The sequence below is a fragment of the Platichthys flesus genome, chromosome 14, assembly GCF_949316205.1.
Source record: "Platichthys flesus chromosome 14, fPlaFle2.1, whole genome shotgun sequence".
NCBI classification, from domain to species: Eukaryota; Metazoa; Chordata; class Actinopteri; order Pleuronectiformes; family Pleuronectidae; genus Platichthys; species Platichthys flesus.
Window position 1 is genome coordinate 14,637,620 of NC_084958.1, and position 25,323 is coordinate 14,662,942.

Here is a 25,323-nt window from a genome sequence, read left to right on the forward strand (position 1 = left end):
GTGTCTGAAACTGTCTTGGGAGTTGGACTTTTATAAATCTTTGTTCTTTTCACCTGCGCTTGATAATGTGTATTAAAAGAACATGCAATGAGCTCGTAAATCCATCTTATTCAATATAATAGCTAAGTAATGCTGTGGTTGTATTTGATCTGGCCACTGTGCTCTGCAGTATCTTGTGGGAGTCAGCTGACAATAAGTGTAATTAGTAATGAACAATTATACATTATATAAACAGCTAACTTGATACCAAACCTTTTTTTTTGTGTTTATGATCAGATAACCAGAGATAACAACAGACAAAAGGCTCCTGAGCGTGACCTCCAGATAGACTGATGACCATTTAGAGAAAAATACCTTCTGTCACAGTATGGGTGGGGGAAAAAGTCCTACATTCATCATTTCATTTGAAGGATAAAAGAAAATACAAGTTCAACTTTAAATAACTTTATCTGTTAGATATATGTTGGTATCATCCACATATTAACAACATACAACATACGACAGGGGAATTATGGAACAAGCTGGCTGTTTTGTGTTTATTACCCTAAGAAAACTCAAATACCTGCCTTCGGTCTGTCTTTTGTGGGTTTCCATTGCACAGATAAAAGCGTAACTTTATTCTCACTCAGCTGCTGCATCTTGTCCCTGATATCTCGACAGGTGTCGAACTGGTTCGGGAACAAGAGAATCCGATACAAGAAAAACATCGGCAAATTCCAGGAAGAGGCCAACATGTACGCAGCCAGGACCGCGGTCAGCGCCACCAGTGTGTCTGCCCACGGCAGCCAGGCCAACTCGCCATCAACTCCCAACTCAGCAGGTGAGCGTCCAACAATCTGCTACATCACCAGAACCATTATAGATCCAAGAATCAGTGGAGATTTATTTTTAGAATCAGAAGACAATCTTCTTGTATTTGAGGCACACAGCTCAAGAATTCAGTCTCTGGTGCTGTCCGACTAACAGAGGGCCCCTCTCCTCCTTTACTAACCCAGTAATATGATACGGCTCTCTCGCTTCTTCTTATTCCATGTTTTCTCCGCCTTTGCTGTCTGCCTGTATCTTTCTCTCTCTCTTTCTTTCCTTTTCTCCCTCCCTCTGTTATTGACCTCTCGTTCTTGCGGACGCTAATTTTTCCTGCCTCTTGTCCGGTTGACCTCGTGCATGCCATTAAGCTGCTCGGAGGGCAAGCGCAGTCTTTTGTCATATAGCGACTTTCGCAACTGTATTGGATTAGGACCGGGTGTTGAAATCAAGTTACGCGATGCTCTCTTTACATCTGGGGAGCTGGGGTCCATTAAAGGACGACGACTATTCTTTGGGTCTTCCTGCAGATCAATTATTACTTCCTTAATGAAACACTCGCAGCATGGACATTTAACAACCATGTAATCAATAAGCCTTGTTTGAACCGGACCTAAACAGTTTTATGATGATTTTCTGTCTCGTGGTTCTTGTTGGCTGTTTTTTTCTCTTTTGAGTTATGGTTCAGTGATATTTGAATGTGCACCCGCTGCATTTGTATAGCCAGCAGGTTTTGCAGGGACAAACCTGTTTCACGATGTCTGCCGCTCTCCCAAACTAACCCACTTAATGCACTTTTTGCTGATGCATGATCATTTTAACTCCTTTTCCTTCCCTCTATTTTCTGTCCCTCTATTTTTCTTCCCTGCTTCTCTCCTCTCCTCTCCTTCCTCTCCTCTCCTCTCCCCTCTTTCTCGTCCTCCTCTGCCTCTGTCTATTCTCAGGTTCTGCTGGCTCTTTTAACATGTCAAACTCCGGAGACTTGTTCATGAGTGTGCAGTCCCTCAATGGGGACTCGTACCAAGGGGGGCAGGTTGGGGCCAACATACAATCCCAGGTAGGCGCCTCTATGAGCCCAGTGACTGAAAGCTCACTTCTTATTTCCTTCCACCGCTGACCGGTCTGTGAGTGTGGACTCACGCACTCACTTGCCCTACGCAGTCAGACAGAGGTTACTCGTAGCCCGGAGCTTTGCATTAATGTCGAAAGCCATTGTCAACCCACAGACGACTGCAGACAGTTTTGGAAACGGTGCAACACTCATCAATGCTCCTGACAAGAGTTCACATAGCCACTGGTGCACTGTCGCTCCCTGACCTTGCCCCAGTGGACAGCGATGGCCAAATCCAGCGTTCCTGAGCGTTGTAACTCTCGTCGTAGATGAAGGAATCACCACCCGAAGTTATGTTTTCATTTAGTTTTTGTGCTGCCGGCATCCTTTCTTTTATCTCGCCATCCCCCCTTTTCTATTCAGATCAGCTCTCCCAATGCTTTAGGTCACTCATGAATATGCAAGAAAGACAATGAGGAAGACTACAGGGGGTGAAGAGGTCTTCGGGGTTGACTTTAAATTATTGAATCTCATGTTAGTTTAAAAGGATTCTTTTTCCAATCATGGCCGCACTCCCAGAGGAGAACAATTAAGAGAAGGGAAAAAGCAAAGAGAAAGTACATCTTTGACTAAATTAGCCTCGCGAGTAGAGTCGTCTGATTGGTTGTAATATTCCGTACAGCAGTGCAGTGTGATTTCATCCTGCTCCTCCAGCTTCCTTCACAGTGAACATCCGAGTGGCTGTGCATTCCAATTAAAGGACTTTTATTATGAAATTATTCTAAATGTATTGATAGATAGATAGATAGACAGATAGACAGACAGACAGATAGACAGATAGATAGATGGATATATATTTAGATGAGTAGATTGATCTATAGATAGATAGATGGATAGATGGATTGATAGATAGATAGATAGATAGATAGATAGATAGATAGATAGATAGATAGATCGATCGATTAGATTGATCAGTCCTAGAAATTTTATTGGCAGCCATGTTTGGTAACATTTGTATGTAACATATGTGTTTCTATGTAAAGTTTTTGCTCCAGTGCATATTCCCAGTTGTTAGTTCTTGTCATCTTTCTCGTATTTGTGTCCTTTTGTGATGTCTGTTATCGTGCTTGTGGTAGCAGCCAAACCCTTCTGATTCACCGTTTGTAACCTTTTCTTGTTTGTGGTACCCTTTCACTATCAGACTGACCTTTCCTTTGTGCATGGCTGTCTTTGTTATCCAGAGCTTTTTGTCTGACCGGGCCTTTTGTCTGTGTGTCCCCGCTGTTCCAGGTGGATACCCTTCGCCATGTTATCAGCCAGACCGGCGGATACAGTGACAGCCTCGCAGCCAGCCAGATGTACAGTCCACAGGGCATCAACGTAAGACCTGTAAACAATCTCATTCTGTCTTCTCCTTCTTCTTCTTTGCGATGATTCCCCGGTTGCCGGATGTGTATTATATTGTGTCACTCTGTGTGTGTACCCTGGGATGCCACTTAGCAGAGTTTGTCGGGGTTGGGCTGTTGTCCAGTGGTCTCCCCCTCCGTGTGCTCAGGCGTTGCCCTAGGTGGCCAGCAACGAGGCAGCTACCGGGCTGAGTAGCTGGACTCGCTCCGAGTCTGTCGGAGGACATTAGTGTTTGCGAGGCACCTGCAGTCGACAGGAACAAGGACACAGGTGTCATCCTCCCCCCCGATGCTGCTCTCTCATTGGCACCATAGGACGGGGTCATACCTCTCAAACCCCTCTGCCAACAAACAAAAAAATGGCTTCACAAGAAAGAAAAAGTTCCCAGTGTCTAATTCTTAAAATAACTCTTAAGCTTGTCAAAGGCCGGGCACAGTTTTTCTAGGTCCCTTCGCCAGGCTGGGCAGGGCGGGACAGGGGACACTGGAGGCGGTGTGCTCGCATGTAGATCCACAGCGACAGGCCGCGCCGGGCTTCACAGAATCAATACGACAGAAAGAGCGCGGCTTTGGGCTAACAGTCCATGCACATTGGTCAGATCATTCATCCACAGGAACAGCGACACTGACAGCCAAGCCGGCAACACCCCCTGTGCTAAAATAAGAAACGGACACACCAAGCCAGTTAAAAACATGCAACAGGCTCCACTGGAGATAGGTGTGGGAGGCTTTGTGTCGCTGGGTTGGACATTGGGGAAGCAGATAGAAAATGATCAGTGAGCAAACAAGGGCAACATAGGTGTTTATGTATTGAATTAACAACATTATGAATCAATTACGAAATTCAAGCACCACTTTCCCTTGCATGTATTTATTTTACATTGGAGACACAGAACAAAGCATTTGATTTCCAGACAAAAACTACACCCTGAGGTCGTTTTGCAAAAGTTTTGCTCCGGCGTTCATCACACAGACTTTGAACCCCTTTCTTTCTCTTCCTGTTGTGCCTCTTTTTCAAAATATTATCAATAACGGTATCTTCTCACAAAATTTGAAAACAACCAGATCTAGAATGTCACTCGGTAACAAATATAAAATCCCACAATAGGAGTTATTTCCATATTCTGAAATTAGAACGCACTGCTGCAACCTGTGAAGCTGGGCAAATATTTAGGTTTTTCCCAATATTTAGGTTTTCTCAATATAAAGCTGTTTTTTTACGACTCCTTGAGGATCAAGCAAATGGTAATGACGCTAATGAATTTCCCACAAATCAGTTTAAACATAAATCTTAATAAATTGTCTGAGCTTTAGAATTAAACTGAAAATAGCTACAGTCACAACAAGCAATAATGTACAACCAGGTACTCACAGTCCAGTCCAGTTAAAGATATCAGAAATTAAAAATATTAGGGTGTGATGTTTTCTAAAAATGCCTAAACTCATTGTTCTCCTACTGAGTTTGACAATTTATTGTGAAATAGATGTAATTTAATTTCCGATTAAATTTGATATAAACAATACAAATAGTAATATAGAAACATACATTGTAGAGGACATTGTAGTATGGTGATGTGAGGCTCTTTTAGTGCTTTTATAATAATAGCACACTTAAAGCACAAATTGCAAGGAGCTGCATTTAGTGTTGCATTCATTGAGCGCACATGATATTTGTTTCCTTCTAAAAACTACTGACGGAACTCAAGACGCTCAACTCTCGTTCTTGATCACCGAACAGCAATTACACCCCTCAAATTGCTGGTGGGTGTTGCCTCTCCCCGAGACGAGAGAATGTTTGAATAAGAATAAGATGACAGACAGTCTTTACGCAAAATAACAGGGTTCGGAAATAAGGGGCTGCCAGAGCACATTCCCAGCTCTCACTAATAGCGTGGAAATTGCAATTAATGTCCGTAATGGTCTTTAGTCGAGCTTTTATCATGATTTGAGAGGGCTTCCATTTTAAAGAGCTACTTTTTTGTGTGATAATTTATTCTTTTGTCAAGCATCTCAGGGGTATATTCTGAGATATATGAAAGGTCCCTGTAGTCTGTGTCTCATCTCTCCTTTTGATCTCACATTATTATTATTTCAGGTGTTTGGAGGGAGAAATGAGGGAAGAGAATAAATTTTTTTATGAAGAGTCTCATTGAAAGAGTTGCTAGTTTCTACAGTTGACTTTTAGATTAGCTGTTGGACATCACTACATGCATTCTTGTCATCTAGACTGCATGCATTTCTAATTAGGACTCACGTTATCTTGTTTTATAAAAATGTACAGTAGGCTATATATATATTTTATATGTGTATGTATGTCTGCGTTCATGCACAGACTGGCTGCAGTATATGTCATAACCTCCTGCGTGCTAGTGTGTGGGAGATGGGCCAAACTAAAAAACGTCAAAGTGCACGTCAAATCCATTTTTCTCAAAGATGGATTCTGTCATTTTACATAGCCCTTCTCACACTGATGTACGTCCAAGTAGAATACTATTTTCTCCAGTAAGCTAGGTTTTTATTTGATATTATAAAAATGGGCAGAATCCTCATGATTGACAGCTGAGACTGAAGAAAAGGGTTTGGACCCTGTATCCATCCCCCGATCGCTACTGCGCGGACTGGCTCTAAATGCACAAGATGGTGGCGTTCCTATTCACAGCATTAAGGGTTCATTTCTGGATAGTGGGAGGAAGACAACCATGTTCATCATGATGAAGGACTAAAGGGACTCATTGAAGTTTTTTTTGTGTTTTTGGGGGGAAATGTTATATTAGACTTTGGTTGCACAAGCAACACTTGAATTTATTATTCAGTCTTTTCATATAATTTGTTGTGTGTTATCATTGAAGATATGAGCACTGTATTTCTATTGAATGATCTATTTCCCGTCTCATTTCCACAGACAAACGGCGGCTGGCAAGATGCTCCGACTCCTTCGTCAGTGACATCGCCCACAGAAGGACCCGGGAGCGTTCATTCGGATACTTCCAACTGAATATATCCATCTCCACAGCTCATCCACGAGAAAAAAAACCAACAAACATGGACTGACCTTGCTATTCACGGTGTTAAACAAAGGAATTCACATCTCAGTGTTTGGAGAGTTGCTGTGAAAACCTGACAAAAAAAACAAACAAATAATATTTCCTCTGCTTAGAACGTTGGACATTTGGGATACAAACAAAAAAGTTTCACAATAAAAACGAAAACAATGCCACAGTCAACGGAGACATTTGTACAGATTTCACATTATATTCAGAGGGCTGGGGTTACGTCTTCACTCGTAATGTTTTCATTATGATGAAATGATATGATTAAGTAATGAAAATCGAATCATTGATTTTAACTGAAAATACTTCATTCTACCTCTCAGCCACTTAAAAAAAAAAAAAAAAAAAAAAAGGAGAAAAAATTGTCAGTGACCATTATTTGTTTTGTAAAATGAAACTTTTGTCTTTGCAAGCAAGGGGCACATCTTCTTACTTACATTTTGTTGTCTCTCACCTATTCTATGGTACGCCATTTAGACTTAAATATTGCTCAGTTGTTTACAATGTGTGCTTGATAAAAAAAAAGTATGTTCATCTTCCCCTCTGTCTCCGACGAGTCAAAGCAGACATCTTACCTCTAAGGTAACCCTGTGAAGTATGTTATCTGTAAAACAATAAAGAAATACTTGTCATCAATTGGACAAGCTTGACATCATTCATTAAGACGGAGAGGATATATCAGCTTAAAACGAATTACTTTACACGCTGTTGGTTTTTGGTTTTGCAGCATCTTGGTAGAGTGGCGATCGCAATGAGAAAAGGAGGATTTTTTTTATTTTTCACTTGAATCCATCATTGTTTTCCACCGTCACTGCTGCAGTGCACGATGACAAACTGCTGACGTGACCAAAGCAAAACCGTCAAGAGAAGTTTGTCAACGTAAAGTCACTGTGAATATATAATTTCCTCACATGTACGAACTGTCATCTCTTCATCTTTTCATTCAAACCGCCATCTTCTTCAATTTAAACCTTTGGTGCTACGATCAAGTGAACAATGCCGTCCCGCTGAGAGAAGTATCACCTCCTGCACTGAGGACAGTCTGTCACGGACGTCTGTAACTGAGTTTGTGGTTCAGCCCAGGAAGTCATTATGTTGAGAGAGTTTTGTGTGCTGGATCCTCGCTCCTGAATCTGCGGAGATGCTCAGAGCGTTGCAGCCGCTGGTCATCGCCGTGCAAGAAAACATCTGGACACACCTGTTCCGCTGAGGACACGCTGATGAAAAGATAATGTTGTGTTTCACCCTTTTTTTTGTTGAATTGGGTCCTCTTCCTAGCGCTAATTTACACATGAATCAGTATATTACTCTGCCGGTACTGCTTGAGTCACCCGAGAACTGACGCCAAAACAAATGTAGACACGTTGCTTGTCTCACTACTATCAGGCAGATTTTTTTTCAGTGTCAGACATTTATGGAGATTGTAAATGTTAACCATTTAGCACTAAAGAAGGGGCGAGTCATTATGTGGGACGATGTGTTTTCTGAGCAGTCTAACATTGTTTATAGACACCTTTTTTATGTTGTGTGGCCTACTTGTTTTTGTATTCTGTTTTCTTTTTTATTGTTATGCTTAATGTTGGCTATTACTTTTTGCTTTCCTACTCTCGTGAATTAGCTCATGAACTTTCAACATGTGTTTATGTGCACCATTGTGCTTGACTTGCTTTGTTGGAAAGGGTTTTCAACTCATTAAAAAAGATGTGTCATACAGCACGACCGCACATCAGCAGTTCTTTATTGTGGGGGTTTACGAGAGAGCAAAGACTCAGCGTTACGTAAACTCAACCGGTGGCGTGACGGCGATCACGGTCACTAGTGATAACTAACGGTCAACCAAGGTCAACCAAGGTCAGTGGCTGCCAACAGAAATCCCCTCTTTTACATGTTCGTCCCTCACATACCGGCTCCTGTCCAGCAAAGTAGTGTAAATGTACTCAGATAAGGAGTATCTGTGTACATATACCCCATAAAGGGCCAACAGTAAAGGGATCAATTATATGTCAAACATCCACGCAGAACTCGTGATTTAATAAGGTGCAAATTTAAGTCATTAGTTAATTAGTATTATTAGTAAGTGTCTAGCTTTGCCAAGTCTAATGACAGGACAGGGGCACTTCAGGGGCCAATCAGATTTCAGTTTGGGCCCTTGCCCCCTGGCCGTGACTCTGGATCCGCCCCTGATGTACACATTGTTAAAATCCGGTTTAGGAAACATTAAGGACATGGCTTTTCAACAACATCGCCATCACTTAAAGAAAAGTAAAGAGAAAAACAGAGTCATTCAGTTATTGCGTTGATGTAGAGAAGCAAAAATACTTATGTATGTACTTATGTATGTACTTATGTAATATGTTTTTCAACTTTCAAAATTACAGCTAAATTTAGGATTTATTTTGCCACCTAATAATTCACATTACCTACTTAAACCACCTCTGTCTGCAATGGAGGCTGTTTCTTTACGTATACTGAATACTTTTATTAAGCAAAAAATTCTGCAACACATGACCAGTTTTACAAAATACCCACACTTAATAATTTCAACTAGAATGATACTTAGTAAAGCGCATCAAAGGCCCAACAGCTTAAATTAAATAAATCTTCACCAATCTAAACACATACAATAGATATAAGAGCCGTTAATGTTCCTGATTTGTTTTAATCATAATGGAAAATTGTTGAAAATGTTGGGTACGTTATCTCTGAATGTGAAACAAAGAGAAATCCTGGATGTACCAACATTTAGTGGGTTCTTTCCCGACCGGTACCGCATTGTTCGCCTGTGAGTACTGGTGGCAGCAAGATGGTGTATATTCTTGGTAATGAAGGAACATGTCACACAGTGTGTCAGTGTGGCTGAGTGGTGTGTTTTTAGTTTTTGATCAACAATAGTGGTCCATCCGACACAGAGATACAATTATTGATACAAAGAGGAGGAAAGAAAGACAGATATAAACATTATATTTGGATTTATTTGGACTTGCCCATATTTTTTAAGCTTTTTTTCCTTCCAAAGATCCCAATCTGATAGAGAAGGAGACGAGTGTCCTTGTGAGTCTCTCCCTTCAAACAGCGCAAACAACACCACTGACATTATCCGGCCAGACAGTTGCATGTCTGACAGAATTACTTTCACGGCAACTGAATATTCATAATTGGCCAAACAACAGGGACGAGGGTGTAAGGCGGCAGTTGGCGGTAAAGTCTGTGGACGGTCACAGGCCTTGACTGTTGAGCGAGTGTGAAATGCCAACGCCAGACTGCTTCCCCCTGCACCCCGAGGGCAGCGAAAAGAGCCAGTCGGCCCTCGCCAGCAGAGACGGCATCAAAAACAATCTGACAGGACTTCATCTGAAAACCTCTCCTGGCCTGTGTGCGGCACTGCTCGGCGCTCATCGGGCCTGCTGCACTATCATACAAAAAAAAAAACTGCTTTTGACATAAGTTGTACGGGGGAGTGATGGCTGTGATAGTTTGCTTTCAGCGAGAAAGACAAAAATCACAGAGTGTGGTCATAACACCTCCTCATTCCTCTGAGGTGATGGCACTGTGCAGGCTTATTGAAATCTAATGTTGCTGTTGACATCTGCCTCCCCAGCTGTCATTGTACCACTGTTTGTAATTACAGCTGCCGTGGAGGAGCACGGGTGGGAGGCCCCGACACCTTGTCTCCCCCTCTCAACAGAGCCCGGCAGACTGCCCTAATGTGCAGTGACACGACAGCCCGGACCCTGCTGCTGCTGCTGCTGCTGCCTGACGGATGGACTGACCACACCAGGCCCTGGGTGGCTCATCCAGAATTCATTTGTTCACACACTGTCACACAAACACAGATTTTAACGTGCAAGTGAGACCGGGTGTGGCATCTCGTGAATGACAGGCTCTGTGGCTCTGGTTTTGAAAAGATGCACGAGACAACGTTTGACACGAGAGTCAAAAAAACAGAAAACATCAAAGTTAGCTAAATGATTTCACAAGAACAGAAGCAGTGCACAAGGAGGGCCAGAAGTGTTTGCTTCTCTCCACTAGATGGCGATGTTAACATATTTGTTAAAAACCTTCAGATCAACCACATGACATAGGTGGCATTTTCATTCAAGAGGAAATTATTGCCCAATGCCCACAGGGAATTTTGCAATTGCAGAAAAGCAAACGTTAATTTGCACATAAGGGAAAGTTGTGCGTTTTTTCTTCTGATTTTTCAATCAGAGCATAATAGAAACTCTAAAAACATTTGTTTAGATCCTCGGTGTGACATCACAGTCCTCTGCTTTACTTTCCTGTTTCTTGCTGTGCTTTTGAGTTTGAGTTCCAGATAATGGTGATGGATCTTATAAGTTCCTGTCTTTTAAAAAACATAGCTGAACCGGATGACTGAATGATGTCTGTAAAATATTTGGCTTTCAAGTGTTTTTTCAACATAGCACACCCACAAGTTGACAAGTGCATGTTTTATTAAAACTATTTCAGATAATTAAATGTTTACTGATGCATGTGAAAATTATTCAATTTTTGCTTTGGGTTTTGAAGCTATATTAGGATTAAACAGAGGCAGTTTCTCTGTTTGAGAAAAAATTCTCTTCTTCTAATATTAATGGTTTATCTACATTATTCTAATAGACCTGTAGTTTATCTACTTGACGGTTAGTTATGTACGAGGTGGGTCTTTTAACAGCTCATTTGTTTTGAATACACAAGTATCCGCCATCGCTACAACTGTGTACCCATCATACACATTGTGTAGTGGTCGACTTTGAAGGCTGTTTTCTCCTGTTAGTACACAACTTTTGTGTCGCTTGTACTGTATGCACAGCAATTCATTTTAATTTTCACCCTGACACCGTATGCTTGTTGGTGTAGATCCAAATAATAACCTGGATCCGGTGAGTTTAAACGTGGTTTCATAAGAGGAATGTTGGGCCTTTGTTGTGTTTGGCACGTTTGTAGTTGGTTTAAAATAAATCTATGCGCAAAAGGGATGGTTTAGTGCTGTGTTAGAGCGCCCCCAGTGGACGCAGAAGTTGTACTGAGCGCCACCAGCGTGTTCTCCATGAGAACGCGATGCTCCTCCTCTTTCACCGAACTGTGGCAGCTCCTTCTTCTTCTCCTTCCACCGCTTCTCCTGTGACAAGAGCCTTTTTGTTGTGTCGGCGGAAAACAACATGGCAGACCTCCCTGTCCAATCCGACGGAGGAAGCAGCGGGATCGTGGTAATTCAATTCATTAGGCGGAGACAATTTGGTGCACATGTGTCCGACTGCGCAGACAGAAGTTTACTTGTTGGTAGGGAGGTGCAAGTTTTTTTTTCTTTTTGCCTGCACAACTTTACGCAGCGTGTGGATGCTCTGGATTTGGAGCCCCGTGCCTGCGGTGCAGCCCGTAAACCTGCTGTTCAGACACTTTTGCGCAATGAAAGAACTGAGTTTGATGTGATGTCTGCATCTGTTCTCCTCTCAGATCAGCGATGACTGGCCAGGCTACAGTTTAGACCTCTTCAGCTACCCGGCTCACTACTCCGGAGATTTAGACTGTGTGATCATTCCACATGGCGTCATTATGGACAGGTACAAGCCACGCGACACTGAAAAAGAATCTGTACTAACCAAACCAAACCCCGCCTCTGCTTTCAAGATGTTTCTGCCTTTTTGATTTTGGGCCCATCTGAGAGGCTGTGGTCAGATTTATGGGATGTGAAGTGTTCCAGACTCGATGGTGTGGTTTAAACCCTCATAACTGTGGTTTTCCTCTGTACAACTATTGAAGAAAACCATCACTGCAAAGCTTTATCAACCCAACAATTCAAACAACATCTCACACACACACACAGATGATTATAAAACATTATGAGTGCTCTGACTCACTGTCCCATGTAATGAATGTAATTATGATAGTAGAACATTTATAGAAATTATCGTGTAAATCAGATTCAGTCATGATCTCTATCAAATTACTCAGTGAAAGACGATATTGAAATTTTAATCAAGTGCAGCACAGGGCTTGGTGTCAACACTGGAATATACAATACTTCTAATATTCATACTATAGTGACCTGTCACGATCTGACAGATGTTTGTAAAATCACATATGATCAAATTCAATAGACTGAGCTGTGTTCCTGAAATGCATTAGAAGGCTGGGTGATACAGCCAAGAACTACAATTTTCAGTTGACATTGATACGTGTCACGATAAATGTCACATCACAGAAGATTGGGATTTTAAACTCTACTTTATGAGAAAAGAAGGATTAAAAACTTGATAAACTTCAAAACATTTTACAAATTTATTGTCTAATACCTCCTCATTATGCTTACACAATGCACGGAAATTGTATCGATATAAATTTAACCTTTGTTATATTGCTATTGATGAAATAATAGTAATAACTAAAAAATTCCTCCCTACAAATTGTTAAATGAGAGAAAGAGATACTGGCCCACGTGGAAAAGGTGAATTCCTTCATCTTTGCAACTGTCTAAGACATCAAATATTCCTTTTAATCTATGACTACTGTCACTCGTTCCTTTTGACTCCCAAAAAAAAATGCCACAGTTTTTCGTAATTTACGAGCGAACCGTTTGGCAAAAGTCTTACAAAATAGAACTGTCGAAATTTGGAGGAAGAAGAACTAAGAATAATACTAATACAAATAATACTAATAAGTATGGAGAATAATAATTTATGTGCAATCAATTGCATTACTGCACACACAATGATTCAGTCAGAAAAAGTAACTGATTTGACCTTTTTTGCAGGTCTACTCAGAATCATTCCCTAGGCTTACACTACTGTGTAAAACAACACAGAATATTCAAATAATATGAATCTATTGCAAGTGGAGTTTTTCCATGCAACAGTGGTAATAGGTCATTCCTCAGCTATTTTAGTAGAGTAAAAAGTAAAATAAAAATAGTATTAAGCATTGTTCACCAAACTTCATCGAAATGTGTGTATGTGAGTATTTTTGAGATGCCATGTGTAACTTGCTTATAATCAGACAAACAACACACAGGAGTGACAACATTGATTGTCCTGGACGCACCGAGCACAGTTAAATTATGACATTTCTTTTTTCTCCTTGTGCACAGGACAGAACGCCTCGCTCGAAACATCATGGACGACCTGGGAGACCATGACACCGTGGTGCTGTGTGTGCTCAAAGGAGGCTACCAGTTCTGTGCTGACCTGGTGGACAGGATCACGGCCCTCAGCCGCAACTCCAATCGATCAATCCCAATGAGGGTCCACTTCATCCGACTCAAGAGCTACCTGGTGAGCACTCAGTCACTCTAGCTGCTTTCATACATGCACTCAACTCTGCACAATGTCCTGGAATTATCTGGAGTGGCTGTATGTGAGAACTTTAACGTCTGTGTCAGTAGCTCCAGACATTCTCAAAAAAGTTCATGTCTGAAAAGGGCTTATACAATATAATGATAGTGCTCGCTTTGTGTTACTTTGCCCCACATTGGCAGTCATGATGTGGCCAAGGCAGCCACAGCGAGGGGGAAAAGTACCACAGACATTGAAATGTGCACCCTATCAATAGTATCTGATTATCATGTGCCTGTATAATACACTTTGACCTGAAACGCATAATTTCTTTCATATAAAGGATGATTCGCATAAATGTTTTGATCCTTTTCAAAAAGTAAAATAATGAAGTTTCATTAAATAATGAGCTTAACATCTGGAGGAGATGATGTTTTTAAGTTGGAAAAACATAAATCTGGAATGTGTCTACATGTTTCTGTGATTTGAATTACTGCAACTGTGTCAAACACATTTAGACATTAAGGAGAAAATGAACATGTTTCTCTTGGATCATTGTTTTCACAGAACGACCAGTCGACAGAGGATCTTCACATAGTTGGAGCAGAGGACTTGTCTTTTTTAGCTGGAAAGGTAATAATCTTCTTATCAGCATCACCGGAACCCGCTCCTTAAATAAACAACACTTAGTCCAATAAAGAATCAACATGAGCTTCTTATCATTAAAACAAACACACACACAAATATGGCTCAGAGATGGAGGACACAGATAGATGGCGACCTCAAGAGGGCAGCCTTCCCTCTGATCTGCCAGCCCCCTTCTCAACGCTGATGACATGGTTCTGTGCTTCCTCAGAGGAGCTCGAAGACAGTTCCTGACGAACCCAGCGGTGATCAGATACCAAACGTCCTCATATAATTGTTTATAACTTCTTTATAACTTTATCACAGTGGTGCCAATTGTAAAATCTGTGTAAATGGTAGGATGTACTGAGTTACTGTAGTTGTTACAGGCTCACTGCTCTACTGCTTGTCTTGATGCCATCAAATCAAAATCAGTGCCGCACTGAACTGAAATGTTTGTGCATATGAGCTGGATATTACCTCTGATAGAGCTGTCAGACATGTACACTGTGTAAAATTATATTTTAGATGCAGACCTTTATGTGGATTTGCACCAAATTGCAAACACCTGTAGATATTAGTCACCTAAACATGCTTGCGTTTTTAAATTGTATCAAGATCTATGAATTATTCTCTGAAAAAGCAAAAAAAAATAGAAAAACCTGCCTATGTCGCAATGTTAAAGAAACATTGCTCGAAAATGTAATGGGGTTCTTCCTTGGTTCATTTCCCGCCCCTCCCTAAAATTATACCCCAAGCTAAGAACCAAGCAATAATACAATAAATAAATGACTAAAACATAACCTCCTTGGCTTGAAAAGGTGTTAGAATAGGAAGTTGTTTATTTGCACATTGTGTAAACAACAACACCCTTTGCATATAGTACATGCTCTTCTGAGCACGACTGTCACATACAACTGGGCTAGCAGTTTTCACATGAGATGAGATTTGTCCCGTGTCTCTTCATCAAATGAATACATCAGAATATTATGCAAAACTGCATCAGTGAGAGAGTGTGTATTTGCAGCTTGTTTGCCAAGTGTGCAGTTTTTCCCTCTCCACACGTCTGTGTGTACGTGCATTTCTGTTTGTGTATATGCGTGCGCACTGGAATGAATTACTACTACCGGAGCCATAAGTCAGTGAGTGTATTTCTAGGTAATGTAAATCAGCAGAAGATACACACACACACGCACACACAAAATGCTTAGTCAAACACACACTCACATTCACACAGTAATACGCCCTTTAGCCAGGCGTGGCATAGATGCCTGAAACATGAATAGGATATGAGGCAGGGAGCTTGAGTCATTTTCCACTCAGTATTTGACATGTTCGTGTGAAATCCCCGAGCTCCCTGTGATGTACAACTAAATTTAGCCGCCTGTTAGAAACCGAATGCTGCAGTGGAAGAATGAAATTTATTGTGTGACAAGGAATATATTTACTTCATGTTAGGCATTTACCTCGCTGCTGTGTAGCCGATAGACAGCGGTTTCATCTTTCTAGCACTTTAATTTACCAGTACAGCACCAGTCAGGCTCGAGAACAGTCTTTGACATCACCAGCAAGTTTGTCACAGGGCTGTATCCCAATTTTAAAAAAACGTATCTCTACCACGGTAACAGCAAGTTCACAGTTTAAACTAGAATACCACTCAGTAGAGAGAATACATTCCTGGATCCAAATCCGCACCAAAATTGAATCAGGCCTTCTCTGACCCACACGGTATCCTTCCATCTATTTTGTGGAAATTAGTGGAGCTATTCGTATAAAGAAGCAAAGGAGTGAAAACGAAACCTCGTTGGATGAGGTAAGTAGGTGGAGGAATCTGTGTCGGTTTAGTTTCTCGAAATGAGCTCTTTCCCCCCCCCGAAAACGGCACTTCCTTGGGTCCTTAGAAAAACATCCAGGAAGTTTGAAGTTGAGTGGTTGTCAAGGAAATAAAAACACAGACAGACAGAGCTTCACAGTGTTTCCTGCCCTCTTAATAAATCTGTGTGAATAATTGGGACTTAACAAAAGCATGACCGCACGCCTGGATGAATCCATTGTTGGAAAAGTAGAGTAAACTCCCTACAGTTACATATTAGGGAGTTTATCCCCCCCCCTGTCTACCCCGAAGTGGAGCGCAGATTACCACTCCTCGTATAAATAGTGCCCAGTTGTCTCCCGTTGATTAGACAAACATTTGCAGAATCTCAGCTATTCCGGTGTGACATTCGACGCAGGACTGAAGGAACACAGGATTCCTCGTCTGGATGAGGCTGATGTTTTTATGTGCTTTGTTCACTTCCCTGGTAGTCACTGATATTACATAATGTAAGAAAAGCCTTACTGATAAAAGTCTTGCCATAATTAATCTGGCTCCGTGGATAGCACGTTTCCTCTTCCTCACTTTACATATCTCCAAAAAATGATTGCAGGATATGTTGATCTGTATTTAAAAAAATAGTTTGGACTCTTTTGCAATCTTTACTTAAGAAAGATTATTTATTTATTACATTCACCTGTGCTTGTTATCTATAATATGTGTATTTGAAGTCTACAGATGAAACTGAAGCTTTGTTATTTGTTTCCAACCAAGAATAACTGCTTTCTTCTCCTCTCTCTCCCCCCCCAACACACTCTCATAAGAACGTACTGATTGTGGAGGTGAGTCAAACATGTTTTTTTGCTTCTCTATTTATCCTCTTCATACAAATGGGCCTATTGTATTTCATGGCGTGGTTGCTTATCCAGGTCAAGGGGAGCAATTTAAAGTTAGTTTTTTTTTTCGTCTTCCTCCTCTCGACCGAAGTTCAACATGAGGAAACTTTTTAATTGGCTGACCTATATTTGGGAAAAGGTAGCTCTGTTTTTTTGTAACAGTATCATGAACCTTCCTTGTTAGCGTAATCATTTTGTCCTGTCGTGGGAAGAGTTGCACTGAGGAGAAGTGGAATCAGTGAGGGCTCCTCGGCCCTCTCACCAAGGTTCAATAAAAGCAGTTATTCTGCTAACAGACAAATAGCTATTTAAACATAACCTCATTGGTGGAGCTTATTTCTTAACATCCCTCTTCATTGATTTAATCATGTGACATCTGCTCACTCAAACCACAGTCTGGACCCATAAGACCACATTCTGTTTCGAGCATATCTTTATTGAAATGTTTAAGCTTCACATATAAGTCAAATAAATTCTACAACTAATCTAAAATAAAACCAATTTTTTACTCTGTATCCATTCACTATTGAAAAATGTTAAGGAGTATCCACTCTCCATGTAGGGCAGGTTGACCTACATCCACACATCAAAGGCTGACAAAGCATACTTCTGTGGTTTCATTCCACCACAACATTCACTCCTCACCAGTGCAAGAAGTCAGAGGCGCTTTGTGTCAATCATCAAATGTTGGTTTTAAATTCCCTTTTTTCATCAGAGGCTAAGCTTTTATTTAGAATTCTCATAAATGGATGTATAATAAGTACAGTGTGATCAACTTCCTCCTTTTTTGCAGTTCAGCGTGAGAGGATTCCGTTTCTTGTCAACATTTGCTGCTTTCTCAATCCAGTTTCTCTCTCTGTCCCCCACAGGCCATTGTAGGCACCGGAAAGACAATGAAAGCTCTCCTGGACCACGTTGAAGGCTTCAGGCCCAAATTGATCAAAGTAGCAGGGTAAGACTGTGGCCGGGAAGACATCAAGAAAAAAAAGAAGAAAAAAAGACAGCCTAGTTTCTTGCTTTGTGAATCACTTGAATTCGCCCTCTGGTCTAGACAGACAAAGAGTGAAGAAGCCATGCAGGTCTTAGGTGCCTGCTGCTTTAAAATGAATACGGCCTGTTGACACAAAGCACAACAGGTAGGAGAGGTTATCATATGATAATGTCTGCTTTTATTTCCCCCAGATTGCTTGTGAAGAGAATGCCCTTCAACTCAGCATGTCTCCCTGACTGTATGTACTTTACCAACCCTTTCATGTGTTTATGAGTCAGTTCCTTTTTCACATTTAAAAGCAATTGTTGCAGCTTGTCAGTCAATGAGTCAGTCGGCTGTGCAAGTACTTGCAATTAATGTCAGACTTTGTCTATGATTTCAGATGTCGGCTTCGAGATTCCCAATCGTTTCGTGGTCGGCTATGCCTTAGACTACAATGAGTACTTTAGAGACCTCAATGTAAGTCGGTGCCTTTTTGACTCGAGACAACAGTGACTCTGTGAAGCTGTTTTCAGATATGAACCAGTGCAAATTGGGTCCAGACATTTTCGGGGGGTTTGTCTTTCTCATATGAAGACCGCAGCAGGAGATTCTTCTTTCTTTTTTTTTATGTCTGTTGCATGTTAAAAACGTCTTCAACACGTCCACTCGCTCTTTAAGAGTTATCAGGGACAATTTACCAGGGGGCTAATGGGGAAGGTTCTGGAAAATATCTACAGCAACTGGTGGGGACATTTGTTTTCTCACATACAGACCCTCCAAAAAATGTCAGGAAATTGCATGTCTGAAAGTAGCTTTTTAGAGGAAGAGCTCAAAATGAGTTTCTGAGAGCACTGAATGTCATTACATGCACCAAATTATTATGTGTTTTGTATTGAATGTTGTAGAATTTGCTCTTATTCTCAATTTTTTTTATGTTTCTTTCCACCTCAACTTGTAGCATATCTGCGTGATCAGCGAAAGTGGGAAGACGAAATATAAGATTTGAAGCAGGGACCGTAAAAAGGAGGCGACTGTTACACAGATGTCATCTCACAGCAAGCCGGAACATTTTTCTTGGGATGCCATGCACTGGCAGCTGCTATTGTGACATCGGATCTTGAACAACCCTGTTTGTTTTCTCTAATGTTTAACAGTTTTAACATAGACAACTAGATTTATCTTTAACATATTTTTTGTTTACAGCCCTGATTCACATGGGAAATGAATAATTCTGCAGCACTGTGACTGTTTAGCTCGGTGTTTTCAATGCAAATGCCATGTTAGTATTACCTCTTTTGGATGCAATCTTAAAAGTTTGATAATCTTGGTGAGTATTAATGTGAAAGCTTTTTAGGTCAGTCAGTGATGAGGTAAAACTGTGTGTAGCTTTCCTTCAAAACAAAAGGGAGTTGTCTTTTTGTAGGAAATAAGTGGTAGAAGTTAGTGTTATTCACTTGTACATTAAGTGCGTCAACTACCTCCTTTTTTCAGTATTTGAGGTTTAACATAAAATAAAAAAAAATCAACATTTGGGGGTTCTATAACTGCTTGTCTGATTTTTTTTTTCTCTCTTGCTTCCTCTATCCACTCACAAAAATCATTTTCAAATTTTTTGAAATTAAAGTGGTAGTTTTATCAGATGAATGTATATTATTTTATTGTATTGTGCTGTTTGAATTTTAAATTGATGATCACGTTGTTACAGAATACTGGCTTATTCATACACTCGGAATCATAATCATAATCAGAAACTTCATTGCCCCTCAGAACTGTAACTTTTTGTTTCCTGGTTTGTCATCGTATCTTTCAGATTTTGAAGGCAAATCCTGAAACATCAGTTTACCAGGGTCAGGCTGAAAGAAAGAAGTCTAGGTGACTGAAAATGAAACGGTAAAATAAACAATGGGAAGTTTGCTGTCTTGAGCTCTTAGTAAACACCTGACACATGACTGTGTGTCATTTGCTCAACAAAAGCAAGAAAAGCATTTTTTTTCTCTTGGCTCAGGGATCTGCTTGGGATCACTGTGACTCGACTGTGACCTTTTGACAGTAGTTAGCTCACAGAATAATGTTTGGATGAAGTCCTCTGAAAGGATAGTTGGATTAGCATTTGGGTCAAAAAGTGACTTATCAAATCTGATACTTAGGTAAATAGTTGTATCCTATTACTACATTTACACTGTAAAGAAATTCTGCCCTCAAGATCTCACTTAAGTTATAGTAAAGAAGTAAAGGATCTACCTATAAACGGTGAATTCCATGTAATCTGTTATACATATTGTGTACATTGCACTTGCTGTCTCGTGTGAATATATTATGTAAATTTTTTGTTTTCATTCTTTAAATATTGTATATTATTTATCTTCTATATTTACATCTTGTTTAGTGTGTTATGTGCTTGAGACCATGCTGCTGAAGTTTTCCAGTTTTGGAGAAGTAAAGTCTGTCTGATTGTTATTACTATACTAATACTAATTCATTTAAGCTACTTTTAACAATATTGGGTGGTTTGATTTTAAACATTTCATCCTATTTTACATGCTGATCGTGTGTTTTGTGTTATTTTAAGCTGTGAAGTAGCATCAAGTAACACAAACAAATGATGTACAAGTATCTGAGGTAGTACAGTGGTTAAATGTACCTTGTGTTTTACAGCCCCAGTGGAGTCACTGGAAGTAGAACTGTGCTGGACGGGACAAGCTTTGTGAAAGTCTCCTCCCTGAACTGACCTCTGCAACAAAAAAGCTGCCGATCCCAAGAACAGGTGGCCCCTTATGTTGGGAAGGAATAAAGGGGACATGTGGCGGAGAGAGAGAGAGAGGGGGGGGGGGGGGGGGCTGAGAATATGAATGTATTTTAGTCCATAGTTGCTTTAACGTGTCTTCATTCGGACGAGCCTCTGAGGATGGCAGCCCGATGAGGGCAGAGATTAGATGCTGTGTGGTATGTGTGAACTCACATTCCTCCTCCGCTGCCATCCACATGCCAGCTCTGCTCGACCTCCATTTGAACCAGGGACATGTGACGCCCCGTTCAACCCTCTGTGTGTATGTGTACATGTGTTTGTGTGTGCGTAAAACCAAAGTGCGTAAAACCAGTGAAGAACCACGGTTTCAAATCCCACCTGGTTCATCTGAGTGTTGAAAAACTCCCTGTTTTTTTTAAACTCCGCTGGAACGGTTTAAACAACGCCACCTTTTATCAGCGCGGAGGGTTTTCTTTTGTAAACGCACACCTGATTGGCCCCGTCCAATACAACGCCGCTTCTGATTGGCTGTTGCGGCGCCTGTTTTCCGAAGGTGGACTCCCTGAGAGAGTCGGGACTCGGGAGGCAAAAAAAAAAAAATTCCAGGCTACCAAAACTGCACCATGCGCCAACCGTGAGTGAGTGAAGCCGCCACCGGGAACTGCTGCGGACCCTTTTCAAACATGACACCGGCCCGGTCCATCGAAGCTCCCGTTTCACGTCCTCACTTTTAACTTTTATGGACGAACGTCTCCGCCGCCGCCGCTCGCCCGAAGTGACGCTTCTCAACTACACAGGTAACTTTGTTTCAACTCCGCTAGCATGGATGCTAACCGCGGCGCTAGCAGCCTGTTGCCGCAGTTCGGTCGCAGCCTTTGCCCACTTTGCGGGCTTCACACGCGGCTTTCGCAAAGTACACACGGCCGGAGTGTTCCACATCGCCATTTTGACACCTTTTGTATTCGGGATAACAACGGGGAAAGGCACTTTTGTCGGTCGGCTGGAGAACAACAGCTCGACACGCTCGGTCCCAGCCTCCGTTCGAACCATCGATCTCAAAAAAGGGGCATTTAAATTCACCCCCTCCGACCCCACGCAACCAGCGCTTTGTGGTTCAAACACAACCCGTAAATCTCACTTCGTTGACCCCTACTTAACCACACAGGTTCTACGGGGCCGTTGGAACTCTAATTCCAAATGTGACGGGCATTAATGTCGCCCTGCCCCCCCTGTGCGGTCCACTTGTTGCCCGGCCATTCATTATGCAGTGTGTTGTTGACCCGCCACGATGTTGTGCTCCGAGCTGATGACAACAAGCCCGAATAGTTGTTGCGTGAATAATGTGGTGATGATGCGGCGTGTCACACCAACGTGTCCTGAAACCTACTCGATCGTGTGTGTACACATTAGCGATCTACAGTGAGTTGCGCACGGAATACACGTAAAGATTGTGATCCCTTTTTTTTTTTTTAAACCATAGACCCTCGTGGGAAAACCAAATTATTTCTTATTGAGAATCTAAATTGTTTTGGAGCGCTTTGTTATTTCAGAAGGACACAAGGTTGAACGTTCTAGTACTGAAATGGTTACTATGATTATCTTATATAAACTTTGTTTACTAACTTGTACTACTACTCAGAATCAGCTGGTTTTTACAGCCTCTGAGTTTGGCCACGACGAGGCACAACAGCACCAGGTAGAAAATAGCATTAGATTGAGACTTGTTGCATAATGCTGTACAAAATTAAACACGGATGGTCCACCATTATGAGGCCTCAACAACTGAAGTATTGAGTCAGGTTTTTTGGCTGACCTTTGAGCAGTTTGGAGATGTCAGATCTGAGCTGTTCATTCACAAATGGGACTGTAATTAAAGAAAGCAAAATGTTTTATTTACGACTCCCCCTCTTCTCTTGAACAGATGGAGTAAGACGACCAGCAGAAATGGAGATATAAATTGGACGTGGAGGAACATTAAAACACTTTTTCGCATCCCGCTGGAGCTGCATTTTTTTCCCGATGTGGTCGCCCACGGACAACAGGATTTTAAGTGAAGTTGAATGATGGCATCACGTTGGGTTAATTCTTTTGAAGAAGATGAGAGACAACATGCGAGAGCTTCTTTCTGTGAGGTATACACAACTCCTTCAAACTCCAGACTTTGGCAATTGGTTTCAGTATCTCCCTTTTTACAGTTTGGTGTCGGGGGAGTAATGTGTTTGACACCTTGACCCAGCTGTTTGTGCCTGTAACAGCTCTCGTTGAAATGTTTGTTGGCCTTAATCTCACTCAGTGCTTAATTATTTTTGTTGTTTTGATAATTACCACCATCAGATTTATGTCACAAGTTTACCTGAGAGGGCTACTATTTCTTGTAAGGGCTAGGGTGGAATATTGCAGATCAAAAGATGATCGCAGCTGAGCATTTAATTAAATTTTAAATTTTAATCAAACTCATCACTAGTGGAAGGGGGAGAAGACAATGATATTTAAGTAGTTCATTCAAGATCAGTCTTTTTAGTTTTTAAGCTGTGACCCCTGTAATACCAGACAGGACACCATCTGCTCTGAGCCTGAGGTAGCATCCACACTAATATGTTTCAATCAAATCCAAAACAGTCTCTTGTCTGTATCAGAAATGGTCTCCATCCATACTACCACACCTCAAAACACACATCACATGACCATTTGTGTACACTGGTCATGCACATGCTGATGTAAACACAGAGCAGACCGTCTACTGTGCAGTTGGTTGCTTAGTTGCAGGAAATTCTACAAAGGAACAGCAATGGGAAAAAACAAAGAGCAGGGGTTTCTGTTTTGGACTGACAATGAGGTAGAACTGTTACTGAAAGTAAGGGTTTGCAACACTTTGTATTGTTTCCCATGTTGAGTTCATCTCCTGTAGTGGAGTCATGACTGATATGACTCAATCTGGAAGTAAACATAACAGTCTGTATCATACTTTCCGAAAATCTCTACTCAGTTTCTGCTTGAGTTTTCAAAGTGCAACGGACGGCAGACGTAAATGTAGCAAAAGTGATGTATCTAAAAAATATCAGTGTGGATGTAGCCTGAACCGAAACCTTCATATTGTTGTACTCTTTGAAATTGAGGTGCAGTCATGTATAGAATGTGTAATTTCTCCTTTCATTTCTTTCGTGATCTTCAATGTAATAATCATTCCTCACTCAAGCTTCCCTGCCTCTGTGTGAATACTCTTTGAATGAGGACTGTAAAGCTCCTTAAGCTGTCACCTCTAGCAGGCTGCATGTAGAGAAGTTCATTCAATTTTAGATCATAAGACAAAGCACTGGGCAGTAAAGGACCCCTTGAAAATCAACAAGATATTATAGCAGTTAACCCATAACAGGCACAGTGTTATATGATTTCTCATTAATCTAATTGGAGTGATTTTTTTTTTGTCATGGTCCAGCGCATGAAACAAGCATAACCTTTTCATAGAAAAAAAACAAGCACAATTCTATTTAAACATGTAACAGTTAATTCTACAAACAACACACAGTAGAGCTCATTTAGGAGATGTACTGCAGAGGCAGCATTTTTGTGTTCCTGCCCTTTTCACTGTCACGGCTAAATATCGAAACTAGGACGATGGTTTCCCATTAAAACCAGATGGAGACACTGTCTACACATGTCTAAACTATAGTGTAGCAGAATTTCCTTTTTTTAATAAACTCAACAGTTCTGAGTATGTATTGTTAAATGTTGCTAAAATACTTTTTTTTTGACAGTTTTCGTCATATGACACAAAAAAGAAAAATCTTTTAATATAAAGCGTTAGGAAGATGTTTAAAGAATTGTGATAAAAGTGTTATTATGGGGTGAGTGAAAGCCTTGGTTAAGTGCAGTCAGTGGAAGTCCTTCTTTAGGCAGCTCTCCTCACAAGGCTACCACACAAACCAATTCCCCCCCCCCCCCCAAGTCTCTGGCCCTGGGAATCTCTGGAAGGGATGACACTGTAGATTTAATGATTTAAGAATTTTTCCATATCGGATGTTACTAAATCTCTTTGGAACGTGTCTTGTGCACAAAGACAACTTGGAATGCTCTCGGTAGATGCAGATTGGTCAAACTATGGGGATGGTAAATGGGTGTGCCTTTTTTTGTTATTCAGAGATTGTGTGGCCCCTGTTGCTGTAAACAATCAGTAGGGATTATAAAAAGAGGACGGATTACTGACCCAGGCAGGCATTGTGAAGTACTTTAAGAGACCCTTAAGAGATCTTAAAATAATCAGAACTTTTGCTGTGTCACAGAAAATTGTATCTTTGAATATGTTTCTTATCTGTCTTCTGATTAATCTGACGCTCCAAGATCATGCTTGTTTATGTTGTGCTGGTGATAACCTAATTTAAATAATAGATTTTCCTCCATCACGATTTTGGTCTTTGGGTTTTGCACACTGCAGTGTTTGTCTTCTTCGTCAACTGAATAGAGCATGGTATCCAAACACTGCAGCTGAATCCCAATAGCGGACTTGGCTTATGTTTCCCTCCTCTACTTGGATTCCTCTGGTTAGATATTTAGTTCACAGCACAGGGATTTAAGACTTTGTTTGTGGTAGGATCTTTGTAAAACCTAGGGTCTTAATTGTATTTAAATTTAAATTATCTTTTTATACTCCAGTAGAACAACAGAAATTAGAGTAAGGTTATTGTATTATTG

The 25,323-nt window shown here is 41.0% G+C and overlaps 3 protein-coding genes across 8 annotated transcripts in view; all 3 read left to right on the forward strand.

Moving 5' to 3' along the window:
* The window catches only part of pbx1a (pre-B-cell leukemia homeobox 1a), a 47,667-nt gene extending 39,641 nt beyond the window's left edge, over positions 1-8,026 (forward strand). Inside the window, exons 6-9 of one of the 2 annotated variants that reach the window (XM_062405008.1) lie at positions 661-820; positions 1,749-1,861; positions 3,146-3,235; positions 6,164-8,026. In XM_062405008.1, coding sequence (XP_062260992.1) covers positions 661-820; positions 1,749-1,861; positions 3,146-3,235; positions 6,164-6,256 — 456 coding nt within the window. In that variant the 3' untranslated portion in view covers positions 6,257-8,026. The remainder of the gene's footprint in view (positions 1-660; positions 821-1,748; positions 1,862-3,145; positions 3,236-6,163) is intronic. The other variant, XM_062405009.1, reaches the window with a different exon arrangement.
* Positions 8,027-11,366: 3,340 nt separating this feature from the next.
* Positions 11,367-19,416, forward strand: prtfdc1b (phosphoribosyl transferase domain containing 1b). 2 transcript variants are annotated; one of them, XM_062405010.1, is made up of 9 exons: positions 11,367-11,521; positions 11,769-11,875; positions 13,399-13,582; positions 14,150-14,215; positions 16,844-16,861; positions 17,785-17,867; positions 18,098-18,144; positions 18,289-18,365; positions 18,847-19,416. In XM_062405010.1, exons 1-9 carry the CDS (start codon positions 11,474-11,476, stop codon positions 18,892-18,894), a joined length of 678 nt encoding a protein of 225 aa, XP_062260994.1. In that variant the 5' UTR covers positions 11,367-11,473; the 3' UTR covers positions 18,895-19,416. The 2 variants fall into 2 exon arrangements, with proteins under 2 accessions (XP_062260994.1, XP_062260995.1); XM_062405011.1 differs by having other exon boundaries at positions 11,462-11,594.
* Positions 19,417-21,018: 1,602 nt separating this feature from the next.
* arhgap21b (Rho GTPase activating protein 21b) overlaps positions 21,019-25,323 on the forward strand; it is a 35,422-nt gene continuing 31,117 nt past the window's right edge. For 2 of the 4 annotated variants that reach the window (XM_062404017.1, XM_062404020.1), the window contains exons 1-2: positions 21,019-21,431; positions 22,556-22,766. In XM_062404017.1, coding sequence (XP_062260001.1) covers positions 22,695-22,766 — 72 coding nt within the window. In that variant the 5' untranslated portion in view covers positions 21,019-21,431; positions 22,556-22,694. The remainder of the gene's footprint in view (positions 21,432-22,555; positions 22,767-25,323) is intronic. The other 2 variants (XM_062404019.1, XM_062404021.1) reach the window with 1 other exon arrangement.

Bases quoted from the DNA above. Each gene is read 5' to 3' on its own strand.
- prtfdc1b (XM_062405010.1), top strand. From the start codon at position 11,474: ATGGCAGACCTCCCTGTCCAATCCGACGGAGGAAGCAGCGGGATCGTG. The intron at 11,876-13,398 runs GTACAAGCCACG...CCTTGTGCACAG, and splicing joins CATGGCGTCATTATGGACAG to GACAGAACGCCTCGCTCGAA. The intron at 17,868-18,097 runs GTAAGACTGTGG...TATTTCCCCCAG, and splicing joins AAATTGATCAAAGTAGCAGG to ATTGCTTGTGAAGAGAATGC.